This window comes from Pinus tabuliformis, chromosome 2_2 (genome assembly GCF_031772625.1).
Source record: "Pinus tabuliformis cultivar Carrire ecotype Pingquan chromosome 2_2, CPIR1, whole genome shotgun sequence".
Lineage (NCBI taxonomy): Eukaryota > Viridiplantae > Streptophyta > Pinopsida > Pinales > Pinaceae > Pinus > Pinus tabuliformis.
The window spans coordinates 540,336,778-540,363,640 of NC_142300.1; the positions used below are offsets into that span (position 1 = coordinate 540,336,778).

The 26,863-nt window shown below is 39.7% G+C and overlaps 1 protein-coding gene across 1 annotated transcript in view; it reads right to left on the minus strand.

The window, feature by feature from the left end:
* Positions 1–248: 248 nt before the first annotated feature.
* The window catches only part of LOC149193742 (GDP-L-galactose phosphorylase 1-like), a 29,085-nt gene continuing 2,470 nt past the window's right edge, over positions 249–26,863 (minus strand). Inside the window, exons 3-8 of the mRNA XM_089404888.1 lie at positions 15,145–15,263; positions 14,968–15,027; positions 14,530–14,766; positions 14,246–14,431; positions 992–1,246; positions 249–835 (exon numbers count right to left, since the gene is read on the minus strand). Coding sequence (XP_089261014.1) covers positions 509–835; positions 992–1,246; positions 14,246–14,431; positions 14,530–14,766; positions 14,968–15,027; positions 15,145–15,263 — 1,184 coding nt within the window. The 3' untranslated portion in view covers positions 249–508. The remainder of the gene's footprint in view (positions 836–991; positions 1,247–14,245; positions 14,432–14,529; positions 14,767–14,967; positions 15,028–15,144; positions 15,264–26,863) is intronic.

The following is a 26,863-nucleotide window of genomic DNA, read 5'->3' on the forward strand; positions in this document are numbered from 1 at the left end:
TATACAGAAAAATTTAATAGAACTAAAATCACATAATTAGAGTAGCACTGGAAAAATATAAGGGATTTAACGCAAAATATATTATATCGTTTTAATAGGCAAGAAATGAACCAGTCACATATTCAATTATACACTTAACAGTTAATACAAAGGCTCCTCTAACGTTCAAACAACTCCAAACATTCATAATTAATGTCCTAACATGAGCAGCATTGCAAATAGTTTATTTTCCAGCAACAAGATAAAAGAACCCATAACAAGTCTTAAACATAAATAACAGCCAAAATACTAAATTTCCATATCTTTGTATACAAAGAAACAAGAAGAAAATATATGAATATAGATATGCTATGTCCAACCAGCATTTTATATGCAATATGGATGATATGGATAAGGTTCTGCTAAGATGATAGCTATGCAATATGTAGCATATAGACAAGGTTCTACTAACTTGATAGTTTTGAAAACAGAAGTAAATAGTTCGATCACGGTGGCACGAATCCTTCATTCATGTGCATAGGGGCATTATGGTATTCTTCGAGGAATCGTAAAGAGGAACCCCATCTTCCACAACAATATCAGCATGTTCCTCTTCTTCTACTTGCACCTCCTCAGTAACTGCTGCTTCCAAAATATAAGCTTTAACTTCTTCAAATCTTTCCTCTGACAAAGAGGCTTCAGCAAGTAATTTCCATGCATGGTCCTCAGAAGCCCCGTCAAAGTCTTGCTTCCACTTCAAAGCTATGTGGCCACTGATTTCCCACACACCAGGATAAACTTGAGTGTCTAATATCTCTTGGTTCACTTCTCCCAAAGCTTGTTTCTCTGCATAGCACTGGTTACAGGAACAGCAGAGGGTTTTCAGAAATATATTAAGAAATTCTAAACTTCACAAAAAGGAACAATAATGTCTCAACAATATCATCAATCTACTACGCTACTTGAGGAAGCAACCAAAATTGGAACTATGTTAATTGTTACTGTTTTGTACCTGAGGAAACAGAAAATCTCTTTTGCCGCAATCTGCAATGAGCACGTTGTATGGTATGTTGTTATCTTGTAGACAGATGCAGGAGCTGCCAACGGCATTACAGAGGTCTTCCAAAGTATTACCCCCTTCAAAAACTAGGCCTCTAACAGGGTAATTGCAGAGTTCAAATATCTTGACCCCAGTTTTCTCAGACTTCCATGGTACTCTTTTCGTTGGTGCTTTTTCAACAGGGAAAGGATGAGCCAAGTAATAAGCCTGCCACAATGTTCGATGCATCATGCCAAATTGCAAAATTTTCAGACATCTCTACAGACTGGAAAACCTATCGTAGCCAATGGACTGCACTGTTAGTTTGACAACGAATTAGTAATTTTGGGTAAAATGTAATTAGTCAGTTTTATACCGAATTGTCAGTTATGTAACGGAGGTCGATGATATAAAACAAGTGAATGCCCATGGAATGTATATGAGTGGAGAATCATTGTTGAATAATATATTCCAATCCCTTGCCCCGTGGATGTTTCCTTGACACATTGTCGAGGTTTTACCACGTAAATCCTGTTTCTATGTGTGTGTTTGGTTTCCAGTTAATTATGGTGTTTTTTTGTCAATATATAACTGAATGTGTGTAATTCTTTCCTATTTTTCCTTCTATTTCACCAACAAGTGGTATCAGAGCTCCGAGGGCTGAGCGATTGGTGGAAGTTGTATCTGAGTGAGGCGTTTCAAACTTCTGCTGAGACTTGCGTCGACCTCCCTGAGACCAGCGTGAGGTTTTTTCCCTTTGCTGCGTGAAGAAGGAATCACTGAGACCTACATGAGGTTTTTTCGGATTTGCTGCGTGAAACCTGAGACCTGCGTCGAAAGGAATCAAGATTTCTGATTTGCTGCGTGAAGGAGGCGTGAAAGGCAACCTGAGACCTGCGTCGACCTCCCTAAGACCTGCATCGACCTCCCTGAGACCTGCGTGAGGCGTTTTTTTTTGCTGCGTGAAGGAGCCATGTGACTTGCGTAAAGAGTTGTTCTCGGCTCTGCGTGGACCTGCTGGAATCGTTGCTGAAGCGTTGAGGTGCCTACGTGCTCCTTGCTAGAACCAGGCAGAGTCTACGTGAGGACTTGCATGCCAGAGCCATTGAAAGCAGGCCGAGTCACTGTTAAATCCGGGTATTGATCAGAGTTTCCAGAATTTTTTTTTTTATTTTCAGCAGAAATTTTTTAAGCAAAGACAGCAGATTGAAATCAAGTCAAATTTTATTAAAAAAAGGGTGGTTTTTTATACAAATATTGGAGGAAGAAAAAGGAAGGGTTTTCTTTGTTTGTTTGAATAACAAAGGGGTTTGTAAGAAAGGGTCTGTAAATGGTAGGTAGTTCCCATATTTTTTTTTTTTTTGGGTAAGGGGAAGAAGACAGGGAGGATTCGTGGGAAGATGGGTTCGGCTAGGGTTTGGAGACTAGGGTTGCAGGCGGAACCTCGCTCTGGTCATGGGTAGTTTCCTGCAGGCGGAACCAGATCTCGTACAGGTGCAGGCGGAGGGAACATTCCACGGATGACTGGCAGATGGGGGTGGCAGCCGGTGTAAAGTTTTTACGGTGAAGGATTTACACAAAGGGTAAAACTGCAGGTTTTCACTTTTTCTTGTTTCCTGTTTTCTCGGGTGAAGGCACCCCTCTTCCTTGTCTGTAGCTGTCGTTTTTCTCGAACGCATCCTTGAACCATGGTTAATCCAAGCGAGTTGGTGGACTTGGACCCGGAGCTGGAGGATATACTATCTATGTGGGGCAAGGAGCCCACTGTTCAAAATGTTGAACTTTTTTTCGGTGCTTATGAGCTTTCGAGGCAGGCGGGCTTCTCTCTGGAGGCTAAACCTTCGTTTCTAATTCAAGGCAGCGGCCCGAACAGAGATTTCAAAAGCCCTAGCCACCAGGTTTCATGCATATCGCCAGATAGGGAAGCTGAGACGGTTGGGCCGCCATCAGGCACAAATCTTTTAGCAAACAAGGGAAACCCGGGGTTGCTCCGGCATTTCTCTCTGAAGGGTTTGGAGGATATAGGAAATTTGGAGCTTTCCTCGGGTCTTGGTACTGGAAGGGTTACTGGCGGGGCTCCTTCGATATCTAGGGTTTCATTGTCCAAGTTCGACCCGGTTCCACAAACCCCAGTGGATGGTTTCGAGGGTCATCTCGGCGACCCTGCAGGAGAGGCGAGGGGATACAATGAGTCGGAACATGCCCCCCTTTCTTCTGGGAGTCCAGCTAATGTTTTCTCAGTCCCTGCTCAAACACAGCCGGAGGTAGAGGAACCAGCGGAGCCGGTCCAAGAGGGTCCAGAATGGACCGGTGAAGTCGGAGGAACCAGGGCACCAAACGAAGATTCAAGGAAAACAGGTGAGAAGCGAAAACCCCTAGGGCCGATTGGTTCTCAGGAATTGGTAGGGAATTTAGTGTTAGGCATGGAAATTTCAATTGAAGAGTCTCTAGAAGTAGCGGAAAGCACCCTTGTTGGAAGGGCAAGGGGGAAGAAGTTCACTTCAGAATTTATTCAAGCATGGGGGGAACAAGTTTTCGGTTCAGAAAGCCCTCTTCGATTTGAGGCCCAGTGTTTAGCCAAGGGCTGGTTTATGCTTCGTTTCGAGGAAAAGAAAGATGCAGAATGGGTTTTGGAGCGGAATTGGAGCATTGGGAGTATCCCGGTCCTGATGAAGCATTGGAGCCCCCTCTTCGACGCTATCAAAGAAAGAACAGACGAATTCCCTGTATGGGTGAGGGCCCCGGGCCTCCCATCATTTTTGTGGACTGAAGCTGTGTTCAAAGCTATCGGTAATAGGTTGGGCTCTTTCCTGGAGGCCGACATGTCTTTTCTGAAAACGAAGAACAGGGCAATGGCCCGTATCCTGGTGAGTCTCAACCCGAGCGGTGGCCTTCCTCAAAAGATCAATTTACAGTATAAAGAGTACGTTTTTGAGCAGCTTCTTGACTATGAGCACCTGCCCTTTCGGTGCCATAGTTGCCACGAGTATGGACACCTCGCCAAGGATTGCCCTCTGTTCAGACGAAGGAGAAGATTCCGAAGGACCCCTGTCACTAGAGAATTTATTTTCAATCGGGTTCCCCCTCCTCAGGACAGAGCCGGGAATGCGAGTAAGGCAGTGGAAGACATGGAGACTAAGGAGATCTGGAAAGAGTCGACGGAGGATGGTTCCCATCTACACGAGGCGACCCGGTTAAACGACTCCCCAAGGTTTACTTTCAATCGGGCTCCATTTCCTCAGGACAGAGTAGGGAATGCGAGTCAGACAGTGGAAGCCATGGAGATTGAGGGGAACCTGAAAGAGACGACAGTGGAAGAGCCTCAACTCCACGAGGCGACCCGGCGAATTGAATCTCCTCGGTCGGTACCAATGGAGGAGAGCACCAAGGATGCAGCGGTGGAACAACATCCCGACAGTGCGCAGGATATGGGTATGTGCTCAGGCTCTCCCTCCCTCTCTCTTTGTAATCCTGAGCATATTTCATTTTCTAAGCAAAATACTCCGACTGTTTTTCCCTCTCATATTTCGGGCCATAATGAAAATGATGCAATCCCTAAAAACAAGTCTGATATTGACTCTATTTCGGAGGCATTACCGTCCCTTGATCTGAATAGTGAAGAGAAATGGCCTCCTTTGGCTTCCCCTCCATCCCTTAACCCTTGCCCTTATAATCTAAGATCTATGGGGGGAAAATCTGTTTTGTCTGTTGCTGCTGGGGGTTTAGGTCAATCTCTTAGCCTTAGCTCAGCAAAGAATAAGAGAGGTAGGAAATCGGACCTTTCAAAGGCAAAATTGAAAGCAAAGCTGGACGTGGCCGATGGTAAACAATACTCAATCCCCGGGGTTCTTAGAGCTGTGCAGACCCCAGACCAGGTTATAAAATGATTCTGTCATCATGGAACTGCATAGGGTTAGCCAATAAACCCAAAAAATTGGCCTTACGAGATTGGATCCTAAACTCAAAAGCAGACATTGTTTTTCTCCAAGAAACTCTTGGGAAGGGTTCTGAGGTGGAAGCTATGCTAAAGACCCTCTTACCGGGATGGGTTTTTTCAGCCATTGATTCATCTGGTCATTCTGGGGGTCTTGCAATAGGCTACAAAGAAGGAAGAATCAAAGTAATTAATCAGCGGGGGACTAAGCAAGTTTTGGGTATGGAGGTCATCACACCTGTTTTTCCCCGTCCCTTTTCCATTGTAAACATCTATGGTCCCTGTCAAGGTAGAGAATCGTTCTGGGAAGATCTGATGGCCAAATCGATTATGAAGTCTTCCTTGCTGATTGTGGGAGGTGATCTGAATTTTTCCATTGGTAGAGCTGAGGCCTGGGGACCTTCAGCCAGGGAGGATCCCTTGTCGGATTTCTTTCATAATTTCCTTGAAGATAATCACTTGACAGATCCATCTCCGGTAAAGCTCAAGCCCACTTGGAGGAATAGAAGAGTAGGGGAAGAACGGATAGCTAAGAGACTAGATCGCTTTCTTCTCTCCGAGGCTCTTATAACAAATGCTCCTATTCTTAGACAGTGGGTGGAGGAAATTGGTAATTCTGATCACTTTCCGATCTTTCTGGATATAGCCTTCCCTCCCCCAAAGCCTCCGGCACCCTTTAAATTCAACCCTTCATGGCTTCAAGATCCTTCCTTTAGTACTCTTTTCAAAAATACTTGGATTCACCCGGGTAATAATACAAGAGAGGATAAAGGCTTTTTGCTCATGGAAAACCTTAAGAGACTAAAAAAAGCAACTATATCGTGGGCAAAAGATAGGAAGTTGAAACAAAATGAAGATCTATGCAAAATCAGGGAGGAATTGAAGATGTTGGAGAGCCCTGAGGAGGATGGCTATCAGTCACAGTCTTTAAAAGACAGAATTCTACATTTGGAGAAGCTTCAAAATAAAATTCTTTTAGATAAGGAGGAAGAATGGAGGATTAAGAGCCGGGCAATATGGTTAAAATCTGGTGATGAAAATACCAGGTTTTTTCATAACTATGCAAACGGAAGGAAATCAGTAAATACCATTTGGAGCCTTAAAGATGAAGAAGGGAGGGAGGTCAGCTCCTTTTCTGATCTCTCAAGTCTAGGAAAGAGGCATTTTGAAAGAATTTTCTCTGATTCAGGGGAGGCTACCATTGCTGAAATCCTTAGAACTGCTCAGTGTTTTCCGAGGTTTGTGGAGGAGGAAGAAGCAGAGGACTTATCTATACCTGTTTCCAAGGAGGAGGTTGAAGCAGCAATGAAAATTATGGCAAAAGACAAGAGTCCTGGCCCTGATGGATGGACTATTGAACTTTTCCTATTCTTTTTTGACCTGATTGGTTCTGAAATCACTGATGTAATAGAAGAATCAAGACAGAAGGGAGAGGTCTATAGGCCTTTTAACTCTACCTTTATAGCCCTCATTCCAAAGAAAGATAACCCTGGAGACTTTGAAGATTTTAGGCCAATTTCCCTGTGCAATTGTATTTATAAGATCATAGCAAAAGTGATTGCTATCCGAATCTTTCCTATTCTGTCTAGGAACATTTCAATGGAACAATTTGGGTTTCTAGATGGCAGGCAAATACATGAAGCAATTGGGGTAGCACAGGAGGTTATCCACAGTGTCAGGCAAAAGAAAATGAAGGGAGCGGTCTTAAAAATTGACTTATCCAAAGCCTACGACCGCATCAACTGGCTTTATTTGCGAATGATGCTGACCCAGCTGGGCTTCAACTATTCTTTCACCAGCTGGATTATGGGATGCATCACAAATGTCAGTTTTGCAGTTCTGATCAATGGCTCTGCTTCCCCTTTTTTCAACAGCCAAAGAGGTCTCAGGCAAGGATGCCCCTTATCGCCGCTCCTGTTCCTATTGGTGGCAGAAGGTCTGAGCAGATTGATCCACAATGCCAGAAGAGAAGGGAAGGTAAAAGGTATCGAGGTAGCAATCAACCTCTTTATCACTCATTTACTTTTTGTCGATGACATTCTGATTTTTTCAAATGGTTCATCTAACGAAATTAAGGAGTATAAGAGTATTTTTGACCTCTTTATGAAAGCCACTGGAATGCAGATAAACACTAGCAAATCTCAAATATGTGCAGCAGACCTCGACAGAAGAGAAAGAGAAAGAATAACCAATCTTTTTTCTTTTCCTCTTCAGCCTCTGGACATTCCCTTTAAATATTTGGGGTTCTGGTTAAAGCCAGTGGCATACAAGAAAGAGGATTGGCACTGGCTCATTGCAAAGATTGAAGCCAGAATTAATCATTGGAGCTTCAGGTGGCTCTCCAGAGCAGGCAGATTGACACTCCTTAAATCAGTCCTGTTAGCCATCCCAGTTTACTGGGCTGCTCTAACTTGGGTCCCTAAAGGAGTGCTGGAGAAAATCAGGAAGATTTGCAGTAGATTCTTATGGGCAGGTTCTGCAAAGGACTCATCGGTTCTTCCTTGGGTGGCATGGGATAAGATTGCAAGACCTAAAGAATGGGGAGGATGGGGAATCAAAAGACTCCCCGAGTTCAGTTTGTCCCTGGCAGCAAAGTCAGGGTGGAGATTAATTTCGATGGAGAATCTATGGACAAAGGTAGTCAAAAGGAAGTACATAGACCCAATTCCTTTAGAAGATTGGATCCGCAGTCAGCAAAAGAAACAGAGGAATATATCTGTCATTTGGAAGGCTACGCTGGAAGCTTTCTCTGTGATCGAACAGGGCCTTGCCTGGAAAGTGGGAGATGGTAGTCACATCAGAATTGGAAGAGACCCTTGGGTGGGATGCAATGAAGCATATGCACTGTCTCCAGGTCTCCTTAGACACCTTGATAATATAGGAATAGTCACTCTAAATCAGGTGGAGAAAGTCGGCCATTCCACTATATGGGGTCAGGCATGGAAAAGTGATGAAGAACTAGGTTTAAATATCAGATGGAAGAATGAATGGGCGTCCTTTATCCAAGAACTCCACCGCTCACATGTCAGACTAAAAAACGAACCTGATAAGTTGATATGGGCTCTGGGTAAAACTGGAGATTACTACCCCAAAGAAGGGTACTCATACCTAATGAAACAGAAAGGATGGGACATCCCTGAGTGGTGGTCTAAAAGCATTTGGAAACTGTCAAGTCCAGCAAAGGCCAGGCTTTTCCTTTGGTGTTTGTTGAAAGGAAAAATCCCAACTTGGGATAGACTACAAGCTAGATTCCTTATCGGTCCAGGAAGATGCCCTTTATGCAAATCAGATGGGGAATCCATTAGACATCTCTTTACTTCTTGCACTGTCTCTTTAAAGATTTGGGATGAGCTTACTGGTCTGCTTAATATCAAAGCTCAATGGGGGTCTGAACCTCTGGAAGATGCATGGAGAAACTGGTGGCAGAATCACCCGGATGGAAATTTGAGAAACCTGCCTCTCATTTTCTTCTGGGGTGTATGGCTTGCTAGAAATAAAAGTATTTTTCAAGATTATACCATCCCATCATCTGTCACTGCTTCTAACTGCGCGGCAATCTACTTAGCTATCCCAGCTCCTGAAGTGAAAAATCCCCCAATCCGTAACAAGCCTTTTATTATCAAGGAAGGCATCCCCTGGGCTTTTTTTGATGGAGCATCCCAGAACAATAGGGCTGGCGCCGGGATGAGCATTCACATATCCGCTGAACATTACCTTAAAGCTTCTGTTGGTTTGGGCTCCGGGACTAATAACTTTGCCGAGCTGTCTGCTCTTCATCTTCTGCTTTGCTGGCTTCATCAGAGGAACATTTTCACTATACAGATCTTTGGCGACTCTCAAAATGTCATCAACTGGGTCATTGGGAATGCATCATGTCATAATCAGATTTTAAGGCCCTTGTTAGAAGAAATTGTGTTATTAAAATCCTCATTTAACAGTTTTCATATTTGTCATATCTACAGGGAGAATAATGAAGAAGCCGATCAGCTTTCTAAAGCTGGCTTACAACAAGTTCTGGGCGGATGGTCGATAGAGGAAGTCTTCCAGGGGCAACAATCTACATACAATCAGCCCCCTTTTGCACCTCCATTTTGAATGGGGATTCCTCTCCTCTCTTCTTTCATTTACAGTACTATGTTTTTTACAGTTTTACAAAAAAGACTCTGTCACCATATAAATTTTGTTTTTTCTGTTTCGGCCTCCTAAAAACTGTTTGAAAAACGTATGTCTCATCACACAGTCGACACTTTATATATGCCAGATTGATATATGGGGCTGTTTTCCTTCTTAGAAGGAGGCCTCAAGTCGTGTTTTGTCGAAAAATGTTTTTTCTGTTTCAAAAGCTCAGGACGAGTGATAGTGACGGACAGTCACACTTGTATGAGTCAGAATGTTATGGTTGTTTTGATGTACAAAATGTCTACAGCCAGCCGGTGATAGCTCTAGTCGAGCCAAATATTTTGACAGTGATCCAGCAGAATGTAAAACTTTTTATTATGCTAATGAAAAGTTTTTGATTTTTTCTTCGAAAAAAAAAAGAAAGGGTCTGTAAATAAATAAAGGTTATTATTTTTTGAAAGACAAATATAAACTCTAGTTCAAAGGCAGATTATTTTTCTAAAAAGGAAAAACCCTAGTTTAAGCACTGAAGATTGAAATCCTAGAAAAATGGCCAAGATGTCGAATGCAAAATTCGAGGTGGAGAAATTCACCGGAAAGAGCAATTTTGCTCTTTGGAAACTGAACGTTAGGGATTTGCTTGTGCAACAAGGGTTGCACAAGGCATTGGATGGGGCAACTAAGAAACCTGCAACCATGACTACTTTAGACTGGGAGGACTTGGATGCCCGCGCTCTCAGTACCATCCGGTTATGCCTAGCGGATGAAGTTCTCTTCAACATTGTTGAAGAGACTACAGCGTCAGGATTGTGGGAAAAACTTGAAAAACTCTATATGACAAAGTCATTAACCAACAGAATTTATCTGAAAAGACAGTTATACAGTCTTCGAATGAAAGAAGGTTCAAACGTTGCAGAACATTTGAATGTTTTTAATACACTAATATGTCAATTAACAGATATGGAAGTCAAAATACAGGAAGAAGATAAAGCCATAACCTTGTTGTGTTCTCTGCCTGAATCGTGGGATCACTTCGTAACTTCAATCAGCTTGAGCACTGCTGATTCTTTGAAGTTTGAATCAGTCGTGGGAGCTCTCCTGTCTGAAGAAGTACGAAGGAAATCCAGCACTGAAACAGCTGCATCAGAAGCCATGGTCGCTAGAGGACGCTCAAAGGAAAGAGGAGAAAAACCAAGGGGGTCTTCCAGGTCGAAATCGAAGGGAAAGAAGTGTAAAGCAAAATGTTGGAACGGCGGTAAAATTGGACACTTAAAGAAGCACTGTTGGAAACGAAAGGAATCCGAAAACCCGAAGAAGGAAGCGAATCAGGGCGATTCAGGTATGATGGACGAAGTTTTATCTGCTGAAGAATTATGTATGATAAATGAAACTTCCCCTGAATGTAATGTCTCTCAGGGTTTAGATAGCTGGCTGTTAGACTCTGGTGCTTCGCATCACATGTGCCCACATAGAAATTGGTTTACTTCATATAAAAATGTAAACGGTAGTTCTGTGTTTATGGGTAGTTTTATCTGCTGAAGAATTATGTATGATAGATGAAACTTCACCTGAATATAATGTCTCTCAGGGTTTAGATAGCTGGTTGTTAGACTCTGGTGCTCCGCATCACATGTGCCCACATAGAAATTGGTTTACTTCATATAAAAATGTAAACGGTAGTTTTGTGTTTATGGGTAACAATGTGTCATGTCAGACTGTTGGGATGGGAGATATCAGGATTAAGATGTATGATAACACAGTTAGGACATTAATTAGTGTTAGACATGTACCTGATTTGAAGAAAATTTTGATTTCTTTGGGAGTGTTGGATTCGGATGGTTATAAGTTTAGAGGTCAGGATGGCGTCTTGAAAGTCTTTAAAGGAGCCCTTGTGGTTATGAAGGCAGAAAAGGTCGGAAATCTTTACAGGTTAAAAGGAAGTACTCAGGTCAGTGAAGCAGCGGTTGCATCAAAAAAGGAAGAAGCAGGTACTCGTCTCTGGCATCAGCGATTGGGTCATATGAGCGAGAAAGGTCTTCAGATACTGATGAAACGTAAATCTCTTCTCGATCTAAAATCCTTGAAGTTAGATTTCTGTAAACATTGTGTATGGAAAACAGTGTAAACAGAGATTTAAAGTTGGAAATCATAATAGTAAAGATGTTTTAGACTATATTCATTCTGATCTGTGGGGGCCATCCCCTGTTGTGTCATATGGAGGTGCATTCTATTTTTTAACGTTTACTGATGATTACTCTCGTAAAGTTTGGGTCTATATGCTAAAGAGGAAAGCTGATGTATTAAATGTCTTTAAACAATTTAAAGTAATGGTAGAGAAAAGAACAGGCAAATCTATTAAATGTTTAAGAACTGACAATGGTGGTGAGTTCACTTCAGTTGAATTTGAACAATACTGTAAGGATGAGGGAATTGTTAGACACAAAACTGTTGTTTATACTCCTCAGCAAAATGGTGTTGCTGAGCGTATGAATCGGACTCTTATGGAAAGAGCCAGAAGCATGATCAGCGATGCTAACTTGCAAAAGGAGTTGTGGGCAGAAGCAGTATCTACTGCTTGTTATCTAGTTAACAGATCACCTTTAGTAGCAATTGCTTATAAAATTCCTGAAGAAGTTTGGACAGGTCAGTCTTGTGACTATTCACATTTGAGGATATTTGGCTGTGATGCTTATTCTCTCATTCCGAAAAATCAGCGTTCAAAATTAGATCCAAAGTCGAAATGTTATGTCTTTGTTGGGTATGACTATGCAGTGAAAGGATATAGGTTGTGGGATCCTACATTGCGAAAGATAGTCATTAGTAGAGATGTAACATTTGATGAATCCTCTCTGTTAAAATCAAATGTTGAAAGAATTGAACAGGAACAGGTATCGCCGAATCAACAAGTTCAGTTGGAGGCTAGACCTTTCGGTGACAGTCGAAAGGAAGGAGAGACTTCTGGAGAAAAATGTGTTGAAGACACAAAGGAAGCCATTGAAGCTTCTGAATCAGTGCAAGTTTCTGAACCAGTTCAGCAACCAGTCGCTCTGAGAAGGTCTACAAGGGAAAGGAAAACTCCCAAAAGGTATGAAGATTCTGCTTCATCTTTCGCTTTGATTACTGAAGATGGGGAACCTTCTTGTTATCAGGAAGCAGTAGATGATACAGATAGCGAGAAATGGAAAATGGCTATGGAAGAAGATATGGACTCCTTAGCCAAGAACAATACCTGGGATCTTGTAGAGCTTCCTGAAGGGAGAAGTGTTGTTGGATGTAAATGGGTCTTCAAGCTGAAACGGAAAGTTGATGGAAGTATCGAAAGGTATAAGGCGCGACTGGTAGCAAAAGGGTATTCTCAAGTTGAAGGTATAGACATTCATGAGATTTTTTCTCCAGTTGTAAAACTTGTTTCTATACGTATTGTGTTGGCACTAACTGCGTTGCTTAATCTTGAGTTAGAACAGTTAGATGTTAAAACAGCTTTTCTACATGGTGATTTGAACGAAGAGATATATATGGAACAACCAGAAGGTTTTGTACGAGGTCGCAACAGAAGATTAGTTTGCAAGCTCAGGAGATCATTGTATGGTCTGAGGCAGTCTCCCAAACAATGGTACAAGAAGTTTGATTCCTTCATGGTGAGCCAGAACTTTATAAGAAGTGAGCATGATCATTGTGTGTACTTCAAAAGTTTCAATGGCATATTCATTATCTTAGTTTTGTATGTTGACGATATGCTTATTGCAAGCAAAAGCATGGAAGAGATCAACAGGTTAAAGGCTCAACTCTCTAGGACGTTTGATATGAAGGATCTTGGAGCAGCAAAACATATCTTGGGCATGGAGATACACAGAGACAGGAAAAATGGTAAGCTTTGGTTATCATAGCAGAAATATGTGGAGAAAGTACTTGAAAAGTTCTCTATGAACAATGTGAAACCTGTTAATGTTCCACTAGCTTCCCATTTTAAGCTTTCTTCGGTTTTGAGTCCTAGAGCTAATGAAGAAAAGTAGTATATGTCTCATGTACCATATGCAAATGCTATAGGCAACTTAATGTATGCGATGGTATCTACAAGCCCTGACATTTCACATGCAGTTGGGGTTGTCAGCAGGTTCATGGCAAATCCAGGAAAAGAACATTGGAAAGCAGTGAAATAGGTGCTTTGATATCTAAGAGGCACAAGTGACCATTGCATCGTCTTTAATGGTAGTGAAGGATCAGTCTGCGGATATGTAGATGCTGACTATGCAGGTGATTTGGACAAAAGAAGATCTACTACAGGTTATGTCTTTACTCTTGCAGGTGGAGCAATTAGTTGGATGTCAAAGCTTCAAGAAACAGTTGCGTTGTCCACTACCGAAGCTGAATATATAGCTGCTTCAGATGCCAGTAAAGAAGCAATCTGGTTAAAGGGTCTGCTCGATGAGATTGGAAGGACGCAGGAGAAAGTGAATGTACTTTGTGACAGTCAAAGCGCTATTCACTTGGCTACAAATCCTGCTTATCACAGCAGAACCAAGCACATTGATGTAAGGTATCATTTTCTGAGACATGTGATCGATGGCGGAAAAGTAGCTCTTCAAAAGGTCCATACGCGAGAGAATTGTGCAAACATGTTCACAAAGCCAGTTACAGTAGAGAAGCTGCGGTGGTGTTTAGCTTCTCTTGGCTTGCAGAAAAGATGATGAATGGGCATGGGCAAGGGATTAGGAAAATTGTTGTCAAGGTGGAGTTTGTTAGTTTGACAACGAATTAGTAATTTTGGGTAAAATGTAATTAGTCGGTTTTATACCGAATTGTCAGTGATGTAACGGAGATCGATGATATAAAACTGGTGAATGCCCATGGAATGTATATGAGTGGAGAATCATTGTTGAATAATATATTCCAATCCCTTGCCCCGTGGATGTTTCCTTGACACATTGTCGAGGTTTTACCACGTAAATCCTGTTTCTATGTGTGTGTTTGGTTTCCAGTTAATTATGGTGTTTTTTTGTCAATATATAACTGAATGTGTGTAATTCTTTCCTATTTTTCCTTCTATTTCACCAACATCAACAGTGAAAACTGAAAAGTTAAAACAATGTCTTCTTTAACCTCTTCTTGTTATTGTTCAAAAGGTGAATAAAACAGTTTTATAGACGAGTCAAATTTTGTAACCGTGATAGTACCTGGAAGTGCAGATGGTTTATAGATGCAAATGCTCCCAGGCTATTGTAGCCAAGGCGAAAAGATGGGTTGCCAGCCTCCACAGCCAAATGCAGAGCTAACAGTAAGCTATCATGGTCGATGCGTTGGGGTAAGCAGTCCAACACTCTTGGCACAAGAAGTACATGCCCATATTCAACTGGACTCACCTGCAGTTGAATAAAGATGATCGATGAACATCATCTTTCAACATAAAAACACTTCAAACACTACATTGATAGTTACCATCATCGTTAATTTCACTTACATTGATAGCAATCACGTTTGGACTGTCCAAGACAGGGGCCTTTTCCAAGTACTGAACTTTCCCTTCCTCACTTTCTTCAAAACGGAAGAGCACCTCTTCCTGCCCTACTTTAGTGAAGTTGAATTTACAGGGATCAAAGTCCTGCAGCACCTTGTCCACTTGAAATTCAGTGGGACGTTTCTTAAGATGGCGCCCTTCATTCAGCTGAGCAATGAAGCCATAATTACCAGGGATGACCTACAACCATTTCCACACAACATTTGGGGATTTAATCCATATCAAAACCTCACCTAATAAAAATCGCCCCTAAAGCCATACCCAAATTGGAACAGTCGAACATACCTCAACGACAGAATCAGTTGTTAAAAAAAGGATATTCTACAAAGAGTATTCTTCAAACAACTGATAATTGGAAAATGGTTTTGACATAATTCCGACCTTGGTTTCAGAATTAGTAACAGTATTGCGGAACAAACCCCTCTGCATCCTTTCCTCCCACTGCCAACTCACCATTGGAAAGAAGATGTCAGCATTGGTATATGTTTCTTAAATGAAAATATCCTTAAAATGGTGTTTCGCCACTGCACAAAACCAGAAAAAGGAAATGATTCTCACCAGCCCAAGAAGCAGACTGTCAAGGGAAGGAACATCTGTCAATTTAACATCATTATCTACGTGTTTCTCTCCAACAATGGTGTGCCTTCTCTTGAAGGTATACAAAGCCAACTTCGAGCCTGAAATCAAATACAAGCATCAGAATTAATGCTCAGAAGTGGTAGTCATATTATCGTGGAAGAAAATCCCCAATAAGAGATATGTCACTGTGATTTTAATTGCATTTAGGAACACATTACAAAAACAACAATCTCAAGAAAAATGGCCCTTTGTGACATTGAAATCACCCAGATTCAAAATTCCCTTTGTGACATTGAAATCACCCAGATTCAAAATTTAAAACCACAAAGGTTCAAAATTAAGCCAAACTGAGCGTTTAGAGGGCAAGGTCTGAAAAGGAAAAGAAGAAAAAGCCTAATCGATTCAAATCCAAAATTCCCCCCAAAAAAAACAACGAAACAACAATCCAAGTGTACCAAAAAGATTTACAGAGAACAAGAACCATCCTCTAACTTGATTAATGAAACATGCAAATTAGCATTCAAACCTGATTCTCAAACCAAAACTAACCGACCAGATGTTGGAATCCAACACCTGTAGAATTAGCAGCCCGACATACAATGAAACAAACACAATCATTTATGGATTTTGAATCTTGAAAATATGTATGGGATCATTATCACAGTTTTTTGAAGAGGCAAACTGAAAGTACTTACTGACAGTTCACTGAGTAAGTGTGGAACTAAACCACAATCACAGAAATTGCCCCTATAAACATCGCAATGGAGGACTAAAAGCTGAAGCAGATATTGTCCCATTCTTGATTGAGATCAAATTAAACCAGAATAACATGGCATATAATGTAAAGAGAAAGTCAAACAAACTAAAAACGCCCATAAAGGAAATTAACCAGACTTGCTCAGCAACCAATCCAGCACAACCTCTGGACTAAAGACAGGATCAAAACACCACTACCAATAAGACCTACCATAATTACAGAAGAAATTTAATTAACATAATTAACAAGCTGATCAAAAACCACTATCGATGAGACCAAACATAAGTAGCAAACTAGATGTACCCTAAGTCACATGACACGAGGACACGAGACACGGAGGACACGTAAATACGAGTATTCAATACGAAACACAGCGATCTGAAAATAGGACACGGGGGACATGTTTTTATATATACCGAAATATAGTTTTTTATCCATATTAAATTGCAGGTTGCAACTTATCTAATCAAATTAAAATATAATTACTTCTCAAAGTTCATAGTTCACTTTAAAAAAATAAATAGAATCAAAATTTACTATTTAGAAATTAGAATGTGATATGCTTGGTCTTGATTCTTGAATATTCAATGTTCATTGTTCATGTACAACTTACAAGCACATGAAAAAATAACTAAAGTCTAATCCTATTGATTTCCTCTGCCCCTCTTGCGAGAAAATGCCACAGCTTTCCATTTCCCTCTAGATGTAGATGCTGGTGCTGGTGGAGTTGGCAGTGGAGTTTGCTATGCTCTAGAAGCTGAAGAACTAGTAGTAGGAGTTATAGAAGGTAGACCACATCCTCTACACCTGGAAACATTACAATCTCCCAATCCTGAAATCCTGAAAAACTGATAAGTCTGCTGCATTTTGAATGAAATCTGAAATTCTACTTTCTCCATATGAAATCCAATGAGGCCGAAACCACTCTCAAACATCGTGAGTCATTTCATGGTAATGTTAAAAATTTAAGTAAAATGATGAAATGTCACTTTTACTTTAAGAATTTAACATTACCATGAATAGCATATCAATACTAGGGCCTAGACTTGATCATTAAGTTGCCCCACTCAAAAATTATTTGTTTCTTTCAAAAAAAATTGCAGCTTGTGCAGGCAACGTTTTCTATCAACAGAATACGTGTTTTCCAGATGCAGGACACGATGAAAACCGGCGAATACGTTTTACATTTTACAGGACACGATGAAAAACGTTTTCGACACATTTTAGGGCCGTTTTCGTGTCCGACACGTAAAATACGGGACACGGGACCTTGGAGGACGTGTCCTGTGACTTAGGATGTACCTAATAAAAGCCACCAACTTCAAAATCAGCATATCAATGAACACAAACAAAAGATCTGACTTTCCAAAAAGATAAGGTTGTCATTCATTGAGGACTCTCATGGTTAACAGTCAAATGAATAAGCACCTTATTATGAATCAGAATGAACAGTAACCTTTTGTTAAGAATGCAAACCTAATAAACTTAAACACTTGATATTCAAAATTTGGAACTGAAAATCTGAGATGTCAAATTAAGTTTATATATATATGATGCACAATAAAAAAAAACATTCAAACAATATTAATAACAGCCAATTAAATTAACCTGGTTATCAAATATTTACTGTAAAACTAACAATCATAAACAACTATGCTATGATAAACACAAACCACCTTCCACATACATCAGGTAACAGTGGAAAGTACCACCAAAACAGTAACATCAAAGAAACAAAACTAACACCCCAAATACCAAAATTTAAGCCTAAAGACACAAAACTAAAACCCCATCTAGACCGAATTAAAAGGGTAAATGAATAGCCTGAAGAGAGAGAGAATTCTACCTGGAACACAGCACTGGCCTAAACAGTTATGGCCGCAGCCCAGCCCTTCAGAACCCTCCTGGTAGTTAGATAGAATAGTGGGGCATCTTTTTATGGTCAACATGGTTGTTAACAAATAATATGAGCAATTGATGGACGCCTAACTACCTCGCCCTCTCCCAAACTTCTTCGCTCAGAAGAAGTGGATGGGCGAGGCAGAAAAGGGCAAGCTGAGGACCACCTCCTGCAAGAAACTGGAGATCAGATGGGCTTCCCCCTTCCGAGGGCAAAGCTCCTCTTCCGCCGTGCGGGGACGTAGTCCTCTCTAGTGCTCCAACAGCGTTCCTACGGCGCAGAAACCTCCTCCTTCTGCTGTCATGGAGATGGAACATAACAACCACAAGTTAAAGATAATTCACAGGATATGACACAGCAGCTGCCAACGGTGCAAGTATCATGGGGCTCAGAATATGGCAAATAAGTGAATAACATCCACAACTCAGAAACACAACTTGGTTGATTATTAATGCAAGAGTGTTTATAGTTACCATGACAGTTCAAATCACAAGGATAAGACACTGATACATAGCAACTACAAGTCAGAGACACAACCACAGTAGCTTGTGTCTTTTCTCATAAACTTCCAAGACATGTCACTGTTGACAATCAAACTTAGTTCATTGTAGTAAATTTCGCTAAATTGCAGCGTACTGCAATGGACATTCCAGTATATTCAGTCTTTTTTTTTTAAAGCAAAAGCTATCCCATTTTTACCAGGAACAAGATCGAAACTTCTATGTTATGTAGTTTCAAAGGTTTCAGGTAAAACCCATATTAGAACGCACTGAAACTCATTATTGTGTAAATTGTCACCAATTTTGGACTTCACCTCAACTAAAAACAACAACATTACAGTTGGTTCTTTTGCCATGAAAGGTGAAAAGCATGGAGATGAGCTACGTAATAACAAGTCACAGACATTACGACATCATTACAGCTGTTATGCTTTTTCTCAAAACTTTCCTGTTCCATCTCCATGACAGCAGAAGGAGGAGGTTTCTGCGCCGTAGGAAGGCTCTTGGTGCACTAGAGAGGACTACGTCGCCGCACGGCGGAAGAGGAGCTTTGCCCTCGGAAGGCGGAAGCCCATCTGATCTCCAGTTTCTTGCAGGAGGCGGTCGTCAGCTTGCCCTTTTCTGCCTCGCCCATACATTTCTTCTGAGCGACGAAGTTTGGGAGAGGGAGAGGTAGTCAGGCGTCCATCAATTGCTCATATTATTTGTTAACAACCATGTTGACAATAAAAAGATGCCCCACTATTCCATATAACTACCAGGAGGGTTCTGAAGCGCTGGGCTGCGGCCCTAACTGTTTAGGCCAGTCGTGTGTTCCCGGTAGAATTCTCTCTCTCTTCAGGCTTTTCAAATTTTCCCATTTAATTCGGTCTAGATGGGATTTTAGTTTTGTGTCTGGCTTAAATTTTGGTGTTTGGGGTGGTAGTTTTGTTTATTTGATGATACAGTTTTGGTGGTAGTTTTAACTTACATAGTTTTATAAATTATAAAACAATATTATTATTGTTATTATAGATTTTGTATTTTAAAAAGTTATAATATTAGACCGTAAATTTTGATAGGCATCAATCTATAATAAGCCTCAAACATTTATTACATGATACATCTCACATTTGTACTCATTTTATATGATATTTGTTTATATGATTTTTTTTGATATTACTATGAGCATGAATAAAATTACTATGAACATGAATCTCTATTGCATAGAATTACTATGAGCATGAATAAATGATATAAAATATAAATTATAACACCATTAAAGAGATATGGACTATGACACGTGTTACAGATCTTCGTGCACGCACACAGAGGTAGAGAGAATAGTGATATGCATGTGCATGATGTATTTTGTGTAACACACATACCCTCAGGGCATGGAGATATGCATGTGTTACACAAAATACATGTGTGAGTGCACAAACACATATATATCCTCACATCTCGCATTTGCAAGTGCATGTATGTGCACATGATGTATTTTGTGTGAGGATATGCATGTTTGTGGCCACACACACATGCAAAGCCTCCCCATGTGGAGGTTGGAGGGTGCAAACATGCATTTGTGTGAGTTGGGGTGAGGGGCATGTGACACATACAAAATAGATCATGTGTGTTTGCACAAACATGCAAATCCTCAACCCCCTAGGGGTGAGGGATGAGTATATGTGGCTACACACACATGTAGATCTTCACCTTGTGGAAGGAGACAAGTGAGGATATGCAAGCATAAGTTTTTCTTTTGAGTTTTGTTGAAGGAGGGGGGGGGCATGAAGATATGCATGTGTGTTATTCACAAAATACATCAACTTCTATCCATTGAGCCAGTCTTTTATGGGGAAACAAGGAGTGAGGATATGCATGTGTGCTACATACACAATACATCAAGTTCTATCCATTAAAAGAACTATCAAAAGGGGAAATTTAGATATTTATATCCAAGCATGAAAAACACAACCACACAAAATCCTCACCCTTGTCAGCATGGTTGGTGGGGCCAAAGGATATAAACGTGTGTTATGCATACAACATATCAATTCTTATCCATTAAGAGAATCATTAAAATGGCAATTGGAGATATTTATATCCAAACATGAAAGTAGTTTGATTGAGTATTGGCCAATGACAGTTGTCACTAATGTTACTAATCATTATCATGGACAATGTGGAAAATTCGTCCATGTGGAAAATTCAGTATATTTCTCCACATTCATAAATGACATTCCTAATAAATTCAATGGCATAAACTATACATCATTTACTGGAATTAGAATTAAATACCTACTAAGAATTAGTTAACATTAATAACCATCGATTAAGCCAACCCTTCAAACTTGACGAACCATATTAATTGTTTTAATAAGATTTAAAATAATAAAGTTACCCAAACAGCCCAAATACTCTTATACGAAGGTAGCAAAAATCCTAGCACAGCGGCCTAACTCACTGCTCGTGAATGCTGATAATTATAGCTTGCTGCTTGAGCCCAGGGGTTCATGCCTAGTGTCTAGTAATCGGATTGATGCTTTCAGTAGAAGCACACCAGTGGCCCGATCAGGTTAATTATAACCAAATCAATAACCGATAATTGCAGAAAATTAAAATAAAGTTTACCAGTAATTGAAATAAGCATAACCAAAAATTGTAGGAAATTAAACCTATAGCCCGTAATTAAATCGACCTTGTAACTAGTAAATTTCTAGTTTATAGGATTACATGCCTTAACCTGTGATTGAATTCCTTTGGGTGTAACCAGTAATGCATGGCATGTTCATTTGACAAAACCGTTGAGTATTTCTTTGGGTGTAACCAGTAATGAATGGCAATCGAAGATGGCCGCACTAGAAGTTTAGCAGGCCACTACTACCCAGCGAAGGAGAACACCATTACGAGCAGAAAGTGAACTAACGGCAGATGCATGGAAGGGCTGACACACATATCAAAAGAATTTTGAAAATATATTTAGCATCTTAGATCCTAGCCAATCTTATGTGATCACAACTTTGGAGTGATGAAGAAAATTCTTAGCATCTTTAGATCCTAGCCACACGTTTAGCATTGTCATTAAAAGAAACTTTCATTTTCATTTGGAACCCCATTTCCAATAGAGGGACACCTATCAGCAAGTTGAAGGGAAAAATGTTAAAAGAACCTTTCATTTTCATTTGGAATCCCATTTCCAATAGAGGGGCGCCTATCAGCAAGTTGAAGGGAAAGTGTTAAAAGAACTAGAAACACTATTACAAGATCAACTTGCCATGTGTGAAACCATGCACAGTTTTGCCTTTGACTGATGAATGCTGGGTACCTTACTCAACTGAAGCTGTTGGAATCCAAATAGCCTTATCCAGCTATAATTAGAAGTGTGCATATATGTTTCAAACAGTCTTAGCAAAAGACTTAATGGCTTAAAGATCTGCTCCTTCTGTTGGCTGGTCACAAGATTTACAGATTATTGTACCCAAACATTTTTATTTTCTCTTGTTCTCCGATTATTTTGATCTTGTTTTCGTGAGTCTTATGATTGAGCATGTAATTCAATGTCAAAGCAGACAAATCACCAATCCCATCTCAGGTTCCATCCCTGTTAACAGTATGGACACTCTTGATATTCTTGCAGAGGGTTTTGTTTAGATCCCGTGGTTGGAAATCGTAGTGAAATACCACCCTAGCTACCATTAGATTTGGTGCCTAGCCTCCTACTTTTGGCTAGGCTAACTATTATTTGGATTTTATGTTAGCCTAGATAATATTGACCAAGTGCTGCCAGGTGAATCACAGTGGATTTTGTTCTGGGCTTGATATATTAGCTAAGCTACTCCCATTTAGACTCTACACCTGTGATCTTAGTACTTTATACTGGATTGTTGCTAAAACAACTGATGCCTTGAGGATAATTTGATATGTTTGAACTAGCATTTTTTTCATCTTCAATTCACAAGATACAGAAACCTTTCGCCCAAAAAATAAAATAAAAACTAAAACAGACTTCTCCAATCTATAAAGTGGGGCAGCTTCTTCTTACTCTAGATTCCTCATATTACTTAAAGAGTCTAGACATATATAAAAGGAAGATATACAGAAAAAATTAATAGAACTAAAATCACATCTATTAGAGTAGCACTGGAAAAATATAAGGGATTTAACACAAAATATATGATATCGTTTTAATAGGCAAGAAATGAATGTAGGTTTGAGCAGTTAATAAAACAAAAAACAAATTGGAAACTGAATATAACAACACAAGTAATAACTCAGGATTTACGTGGTAAAACCCTGACAGAGTGTCAAGGAAACATCTACGGGGCAAGGGATTGGAATCTCTATTCAATCAATAAATGACTCCTTACAATAGTTCGGGCATTCATCAGTTTTATATGAGCCTCCTCAGTTACATAACCGATGTTTCAATATAAAACTAACTTGTTAATAACTAATACATTTTACCCAAATTTACATAATTAGTTGTCAATTTCCAACAAACTCCACCTTGACAACAATTTTCCTAATCCTGCCCATGCCCATTCATCATCTTTTCTGCAAGCCAAGATAAGTTAAACACCATCACAACTTCTTTACTGTAACTGGCTTTGTGAATATGTCTGCACAGTTTTCCCGTGTATGGACCTTTCGAAGAGCTATTTTTCCACCATCGATCACATGTCTCAGAAAATGATACCTTACATCAATGTGCTTGGTTCTGTTGTGATAAGCAGGATTTGTAGCCAAGTGAATAGCATTTTCACTGTCACAAAGTACATTCACTTTCTCCTGCGTCCTTCCAATCTCATCAAGTAGACCCTTTAACTAGATTGCTTCTTTACCGGCATCTGAAGCAGCGATATATTATGCTTTGGTAGTGGATAATGCAACTGTTTCTTGAAGCTTTGACATCCAACTAAATTCTCCACCTGCAAGAGTAAAGACATAAACTGTAGTAGATCTTCTTTTGTCCAAATCACTGCATAATCAGCATCTACATATCCGCAGAATGATCCTTCACTGCCATTAAACATGATGCAATGGTCACTTGTGCCTCTTAGATATCGAAGCACCCATTTCACTGCTCGCCAATGTTCTTCACCTGGATTTGCCATGAACTCGCTGACAACTCCAACTGCATGTGAAATGTCAAGTCTTGTAGATACCATCACATACATTAAGTTGCCTACAGCATTTTCATATGGTACATGAGACATATACTGCTTTTATTCATCAATTCTAGGACTCAAAACCGAAGAAAGCTTAAAATGGGAAGCTAATGGAACATTAAAATGTTTCACATTGTCCATACAGAACTTTTCAAGTACTTTCTCCACATACTTCCGCTGTGATAACGAAAGCTTACCATTTTTCCTGTCTCTGTGTATCTCCATGCCCAAGATATGTTTAGCTGCTCCAAGATCCTTCATATCAAACGTCCTAGAATGCTGAGCCTTTAACCTGTTGATTTCTTCCATGCTTTTGCTTACAATAAGCATATCGTCAACATACAAAGCTAAGATAATGAATATGCCATTGAAACTCTTGAAGTATACACAATGATCATACTCACTTATTATAAAGTTCTAACTCACCATGAAGGAGTCAAACTTCTTGTACCATTGTCTGGGAGACTGCCTTAGACCATACAATGATTTCCTGAGCTTGCAAACTAATCTTCTACTGCGACCTTGTACAAAACCTTCTAGTTGTTCCATATATAACTCTTCATTCAAATCACCATGTAGAAAAGTTGTTTTAACATCTAATTGTTCTAACTCCAGGTTAAGTAATGCAGTTAGTACCAACACGGTACGAATTGAAACAAGTTTTACAACTGGTGAAAAAATCTCATGAAAGTCGATACCTTCAACCTAAGAATACCCTTTTGCTACCAGTCTCGCCTTATACCTTTCGATACTCCCATCAACTTTCCGTTTCAGTTTGAAGACCCATTTGCATCCAACAACACTTCTCCCTTCAGGAAGTTCTACAAGATCCTAGGTATTTTTTTTGGCTAAGGAATCCATTTCTTCTTCCATAGCCGTTTTCCATTTTTCGCTATCTGTATCATCTACTGCTTCCTGATAACAAGAAGGTTCCCCATCTTTAGTAATCAAAGCAAAAGATAAAGCGAAATCTTCATACCTTTTGGGAGTTTTTCTTTCCCTTGTAGACCTTCTTAGAGTGACTGGTTGCTGAACTGGTTCAGAAACTTCAACAGCTTCCTTTGTATCTTCAACACCTTTTTCTCCAGAAGCTTCTTCTTCCTTTTGACTGTCACCAAAAAATCTAGCCTCCAACTGAACTTGTTGATTTGGCGATACCTGTTCCTGTTCAATTCTTTCAACATTTGATTTTAAAAAAGAAGATTCATCAAATGTTACATCTCTACTAATGACTATCTTCCGCGATGTAGGATCCCACAACCTGTATCCTTTCACTGCATAGTCATACCCAACAAAGACATAACATTTCGATTTTGGATCTAATTTTGAACGCTGATTTTTAGGAATAAGAGAATAAGCATCACAGCCAAATATCCTTAAATGTGAATAATCACAAGACTAACCTGTCCAAACTTCTTCAGGAATTTTACAATTTATTGCTACTGAAGGTTATTTGTTAACTAAATAACAAGCAGTGGATACTGCTTCTGCCCACAACTCCTTTTGCAAGTTAGCGTTGTTGATCATGCTTCTGGCTCTTTCCATAAGAGTCTAATTCATACATTTAGCAACACCATTTCACTGAGGAGTATAAACAGCAGTTTTGTGTCTAACAATTCCTTCATCCTTACAGTATTGTTCAAATTCTATTGAAGTGAATTTCACCACCATTGTCAGTTCTTAAACATTTAATTGATTTGCCTGTTCTTTTTTCTACCATTGCTTTAAATTGTTTAAAGACATTGAATACATCAGCTTTCTTTTTTAGCATAAAGACCCAAACTTTATGGGAGAAATCATCAATAAACGTTAAAAAATATAGAGCACCTCCATATTATACAACAGGAGATGGTCCCCACAGATCATAATGAATATAGTCTAAAATATCTTTACTATTATGATTTCCAGTTTTAAATCTCTGTTTACACTGTTTTCCATACACACAATGTTTACAGAAATCCAACTTCAAAGATTTCAGATCGGGAAGAGATTTACGTTTCATTAGTATCTGAAGACCTTTCTCACTCATGTGACCCAAATGTTGATGCCACAGGCGAGTACCTGCTTCTTCTTTTCTCACACAATCGTTGCTTCACTGCTTTGAGTACTTCCTTTGAGTCTGTAAAGGTTTCCGACCTTTTCTGCTTTCATAACAACTAGGGCACCTTTAAAGACTTTCAACACGCCATTCTGACCTGTAAACTTATAACCATCCGAATCCAACACTCCCAAAGAAATCAAATTTTTCTTTAAATCAGGTACTTGTCTAACACTAGTTAATGTTCTAACTGTGTTAACATACATTTTAATCCTGATATTTCCCATCCCAACACTCTGACATGATACATTATTACCCATAATCACAGAACTACCATTTACATTTTCATATGGAGTAAACCAATTTCTTTGTGGACACATGTGATGAAAAGAACCAGAGTCTAACAACCAGCTTTCAACACCCTGAGAGACATTACATGAAGTTTCATCTATCATACATAATTCTTCAGCAGATAAAACTTCGTCTATCATACCTTAATCAACCTGATTTGCTTCCTTCTTCTGGTCCAACAGTGTTTCTTCAGGTGTCCAATTTTATTGCAATGCCAACATTTTGCCTTACACTTCTTTCCCTTTGATTTAGATCTGGAAGACCCCCTTGTTTTTTCTCCTCTTTCCTTTGACCGTCCTCTAGCTATCATGGCTTCTGATGTAGCTGTTTCATTACTGGATTTCCTTCGTACTTCTTCAGACAAGAGAGTTCCCACAACTGATTCAAATTTCAAAGAATCAGCAGTGCTCAAACTGATTGAAGTTACGAAGTGATCCCATGATTTGGGCAAAAAACACAGTAAGGTTATAGCTTTGTCTTCTTCCTAAATTTTAACTTCCATATCTGTTAATTGGCATATAAGTGTATTAAAAACATTCAAATGTTCTGCAACTTTTGAACCCTCCTTCATTCAAAGACTGTATAGTTGTCTTTTCAAATAAATTATATTGGTTAACGACTTTTTCATATATAGTTTTCCCAGTTTTTCCCATAAACCTGAAGTTGTACTCTTTTCAACAATGTTGAAAAGAACTTCATCCATTAGGCATAACCTAATTTTACTGAGAGCTTGGGCATCCAAGTCCTCCCAGTTTGAATCAGTCATGGTTGCAAGTTTCTTATTTGCCCCATCTAATGCCTTGTGCAACCCTTGTTGCACCAACAAATCCCTAACTTTCAGTTTCCAAAGAGCAAAGTTGCTCTTGTCGGTGAATTTCTTCACCTCGAACTTTGCATTTGACATTTTGGCCATTTCTTTCTAGTTTGCTTCTAGACCATACTTCTAGGGTTAAATTTCACCACAATCTGCTAACAACTAGTGTTTCTTTCTTTTCAACAACA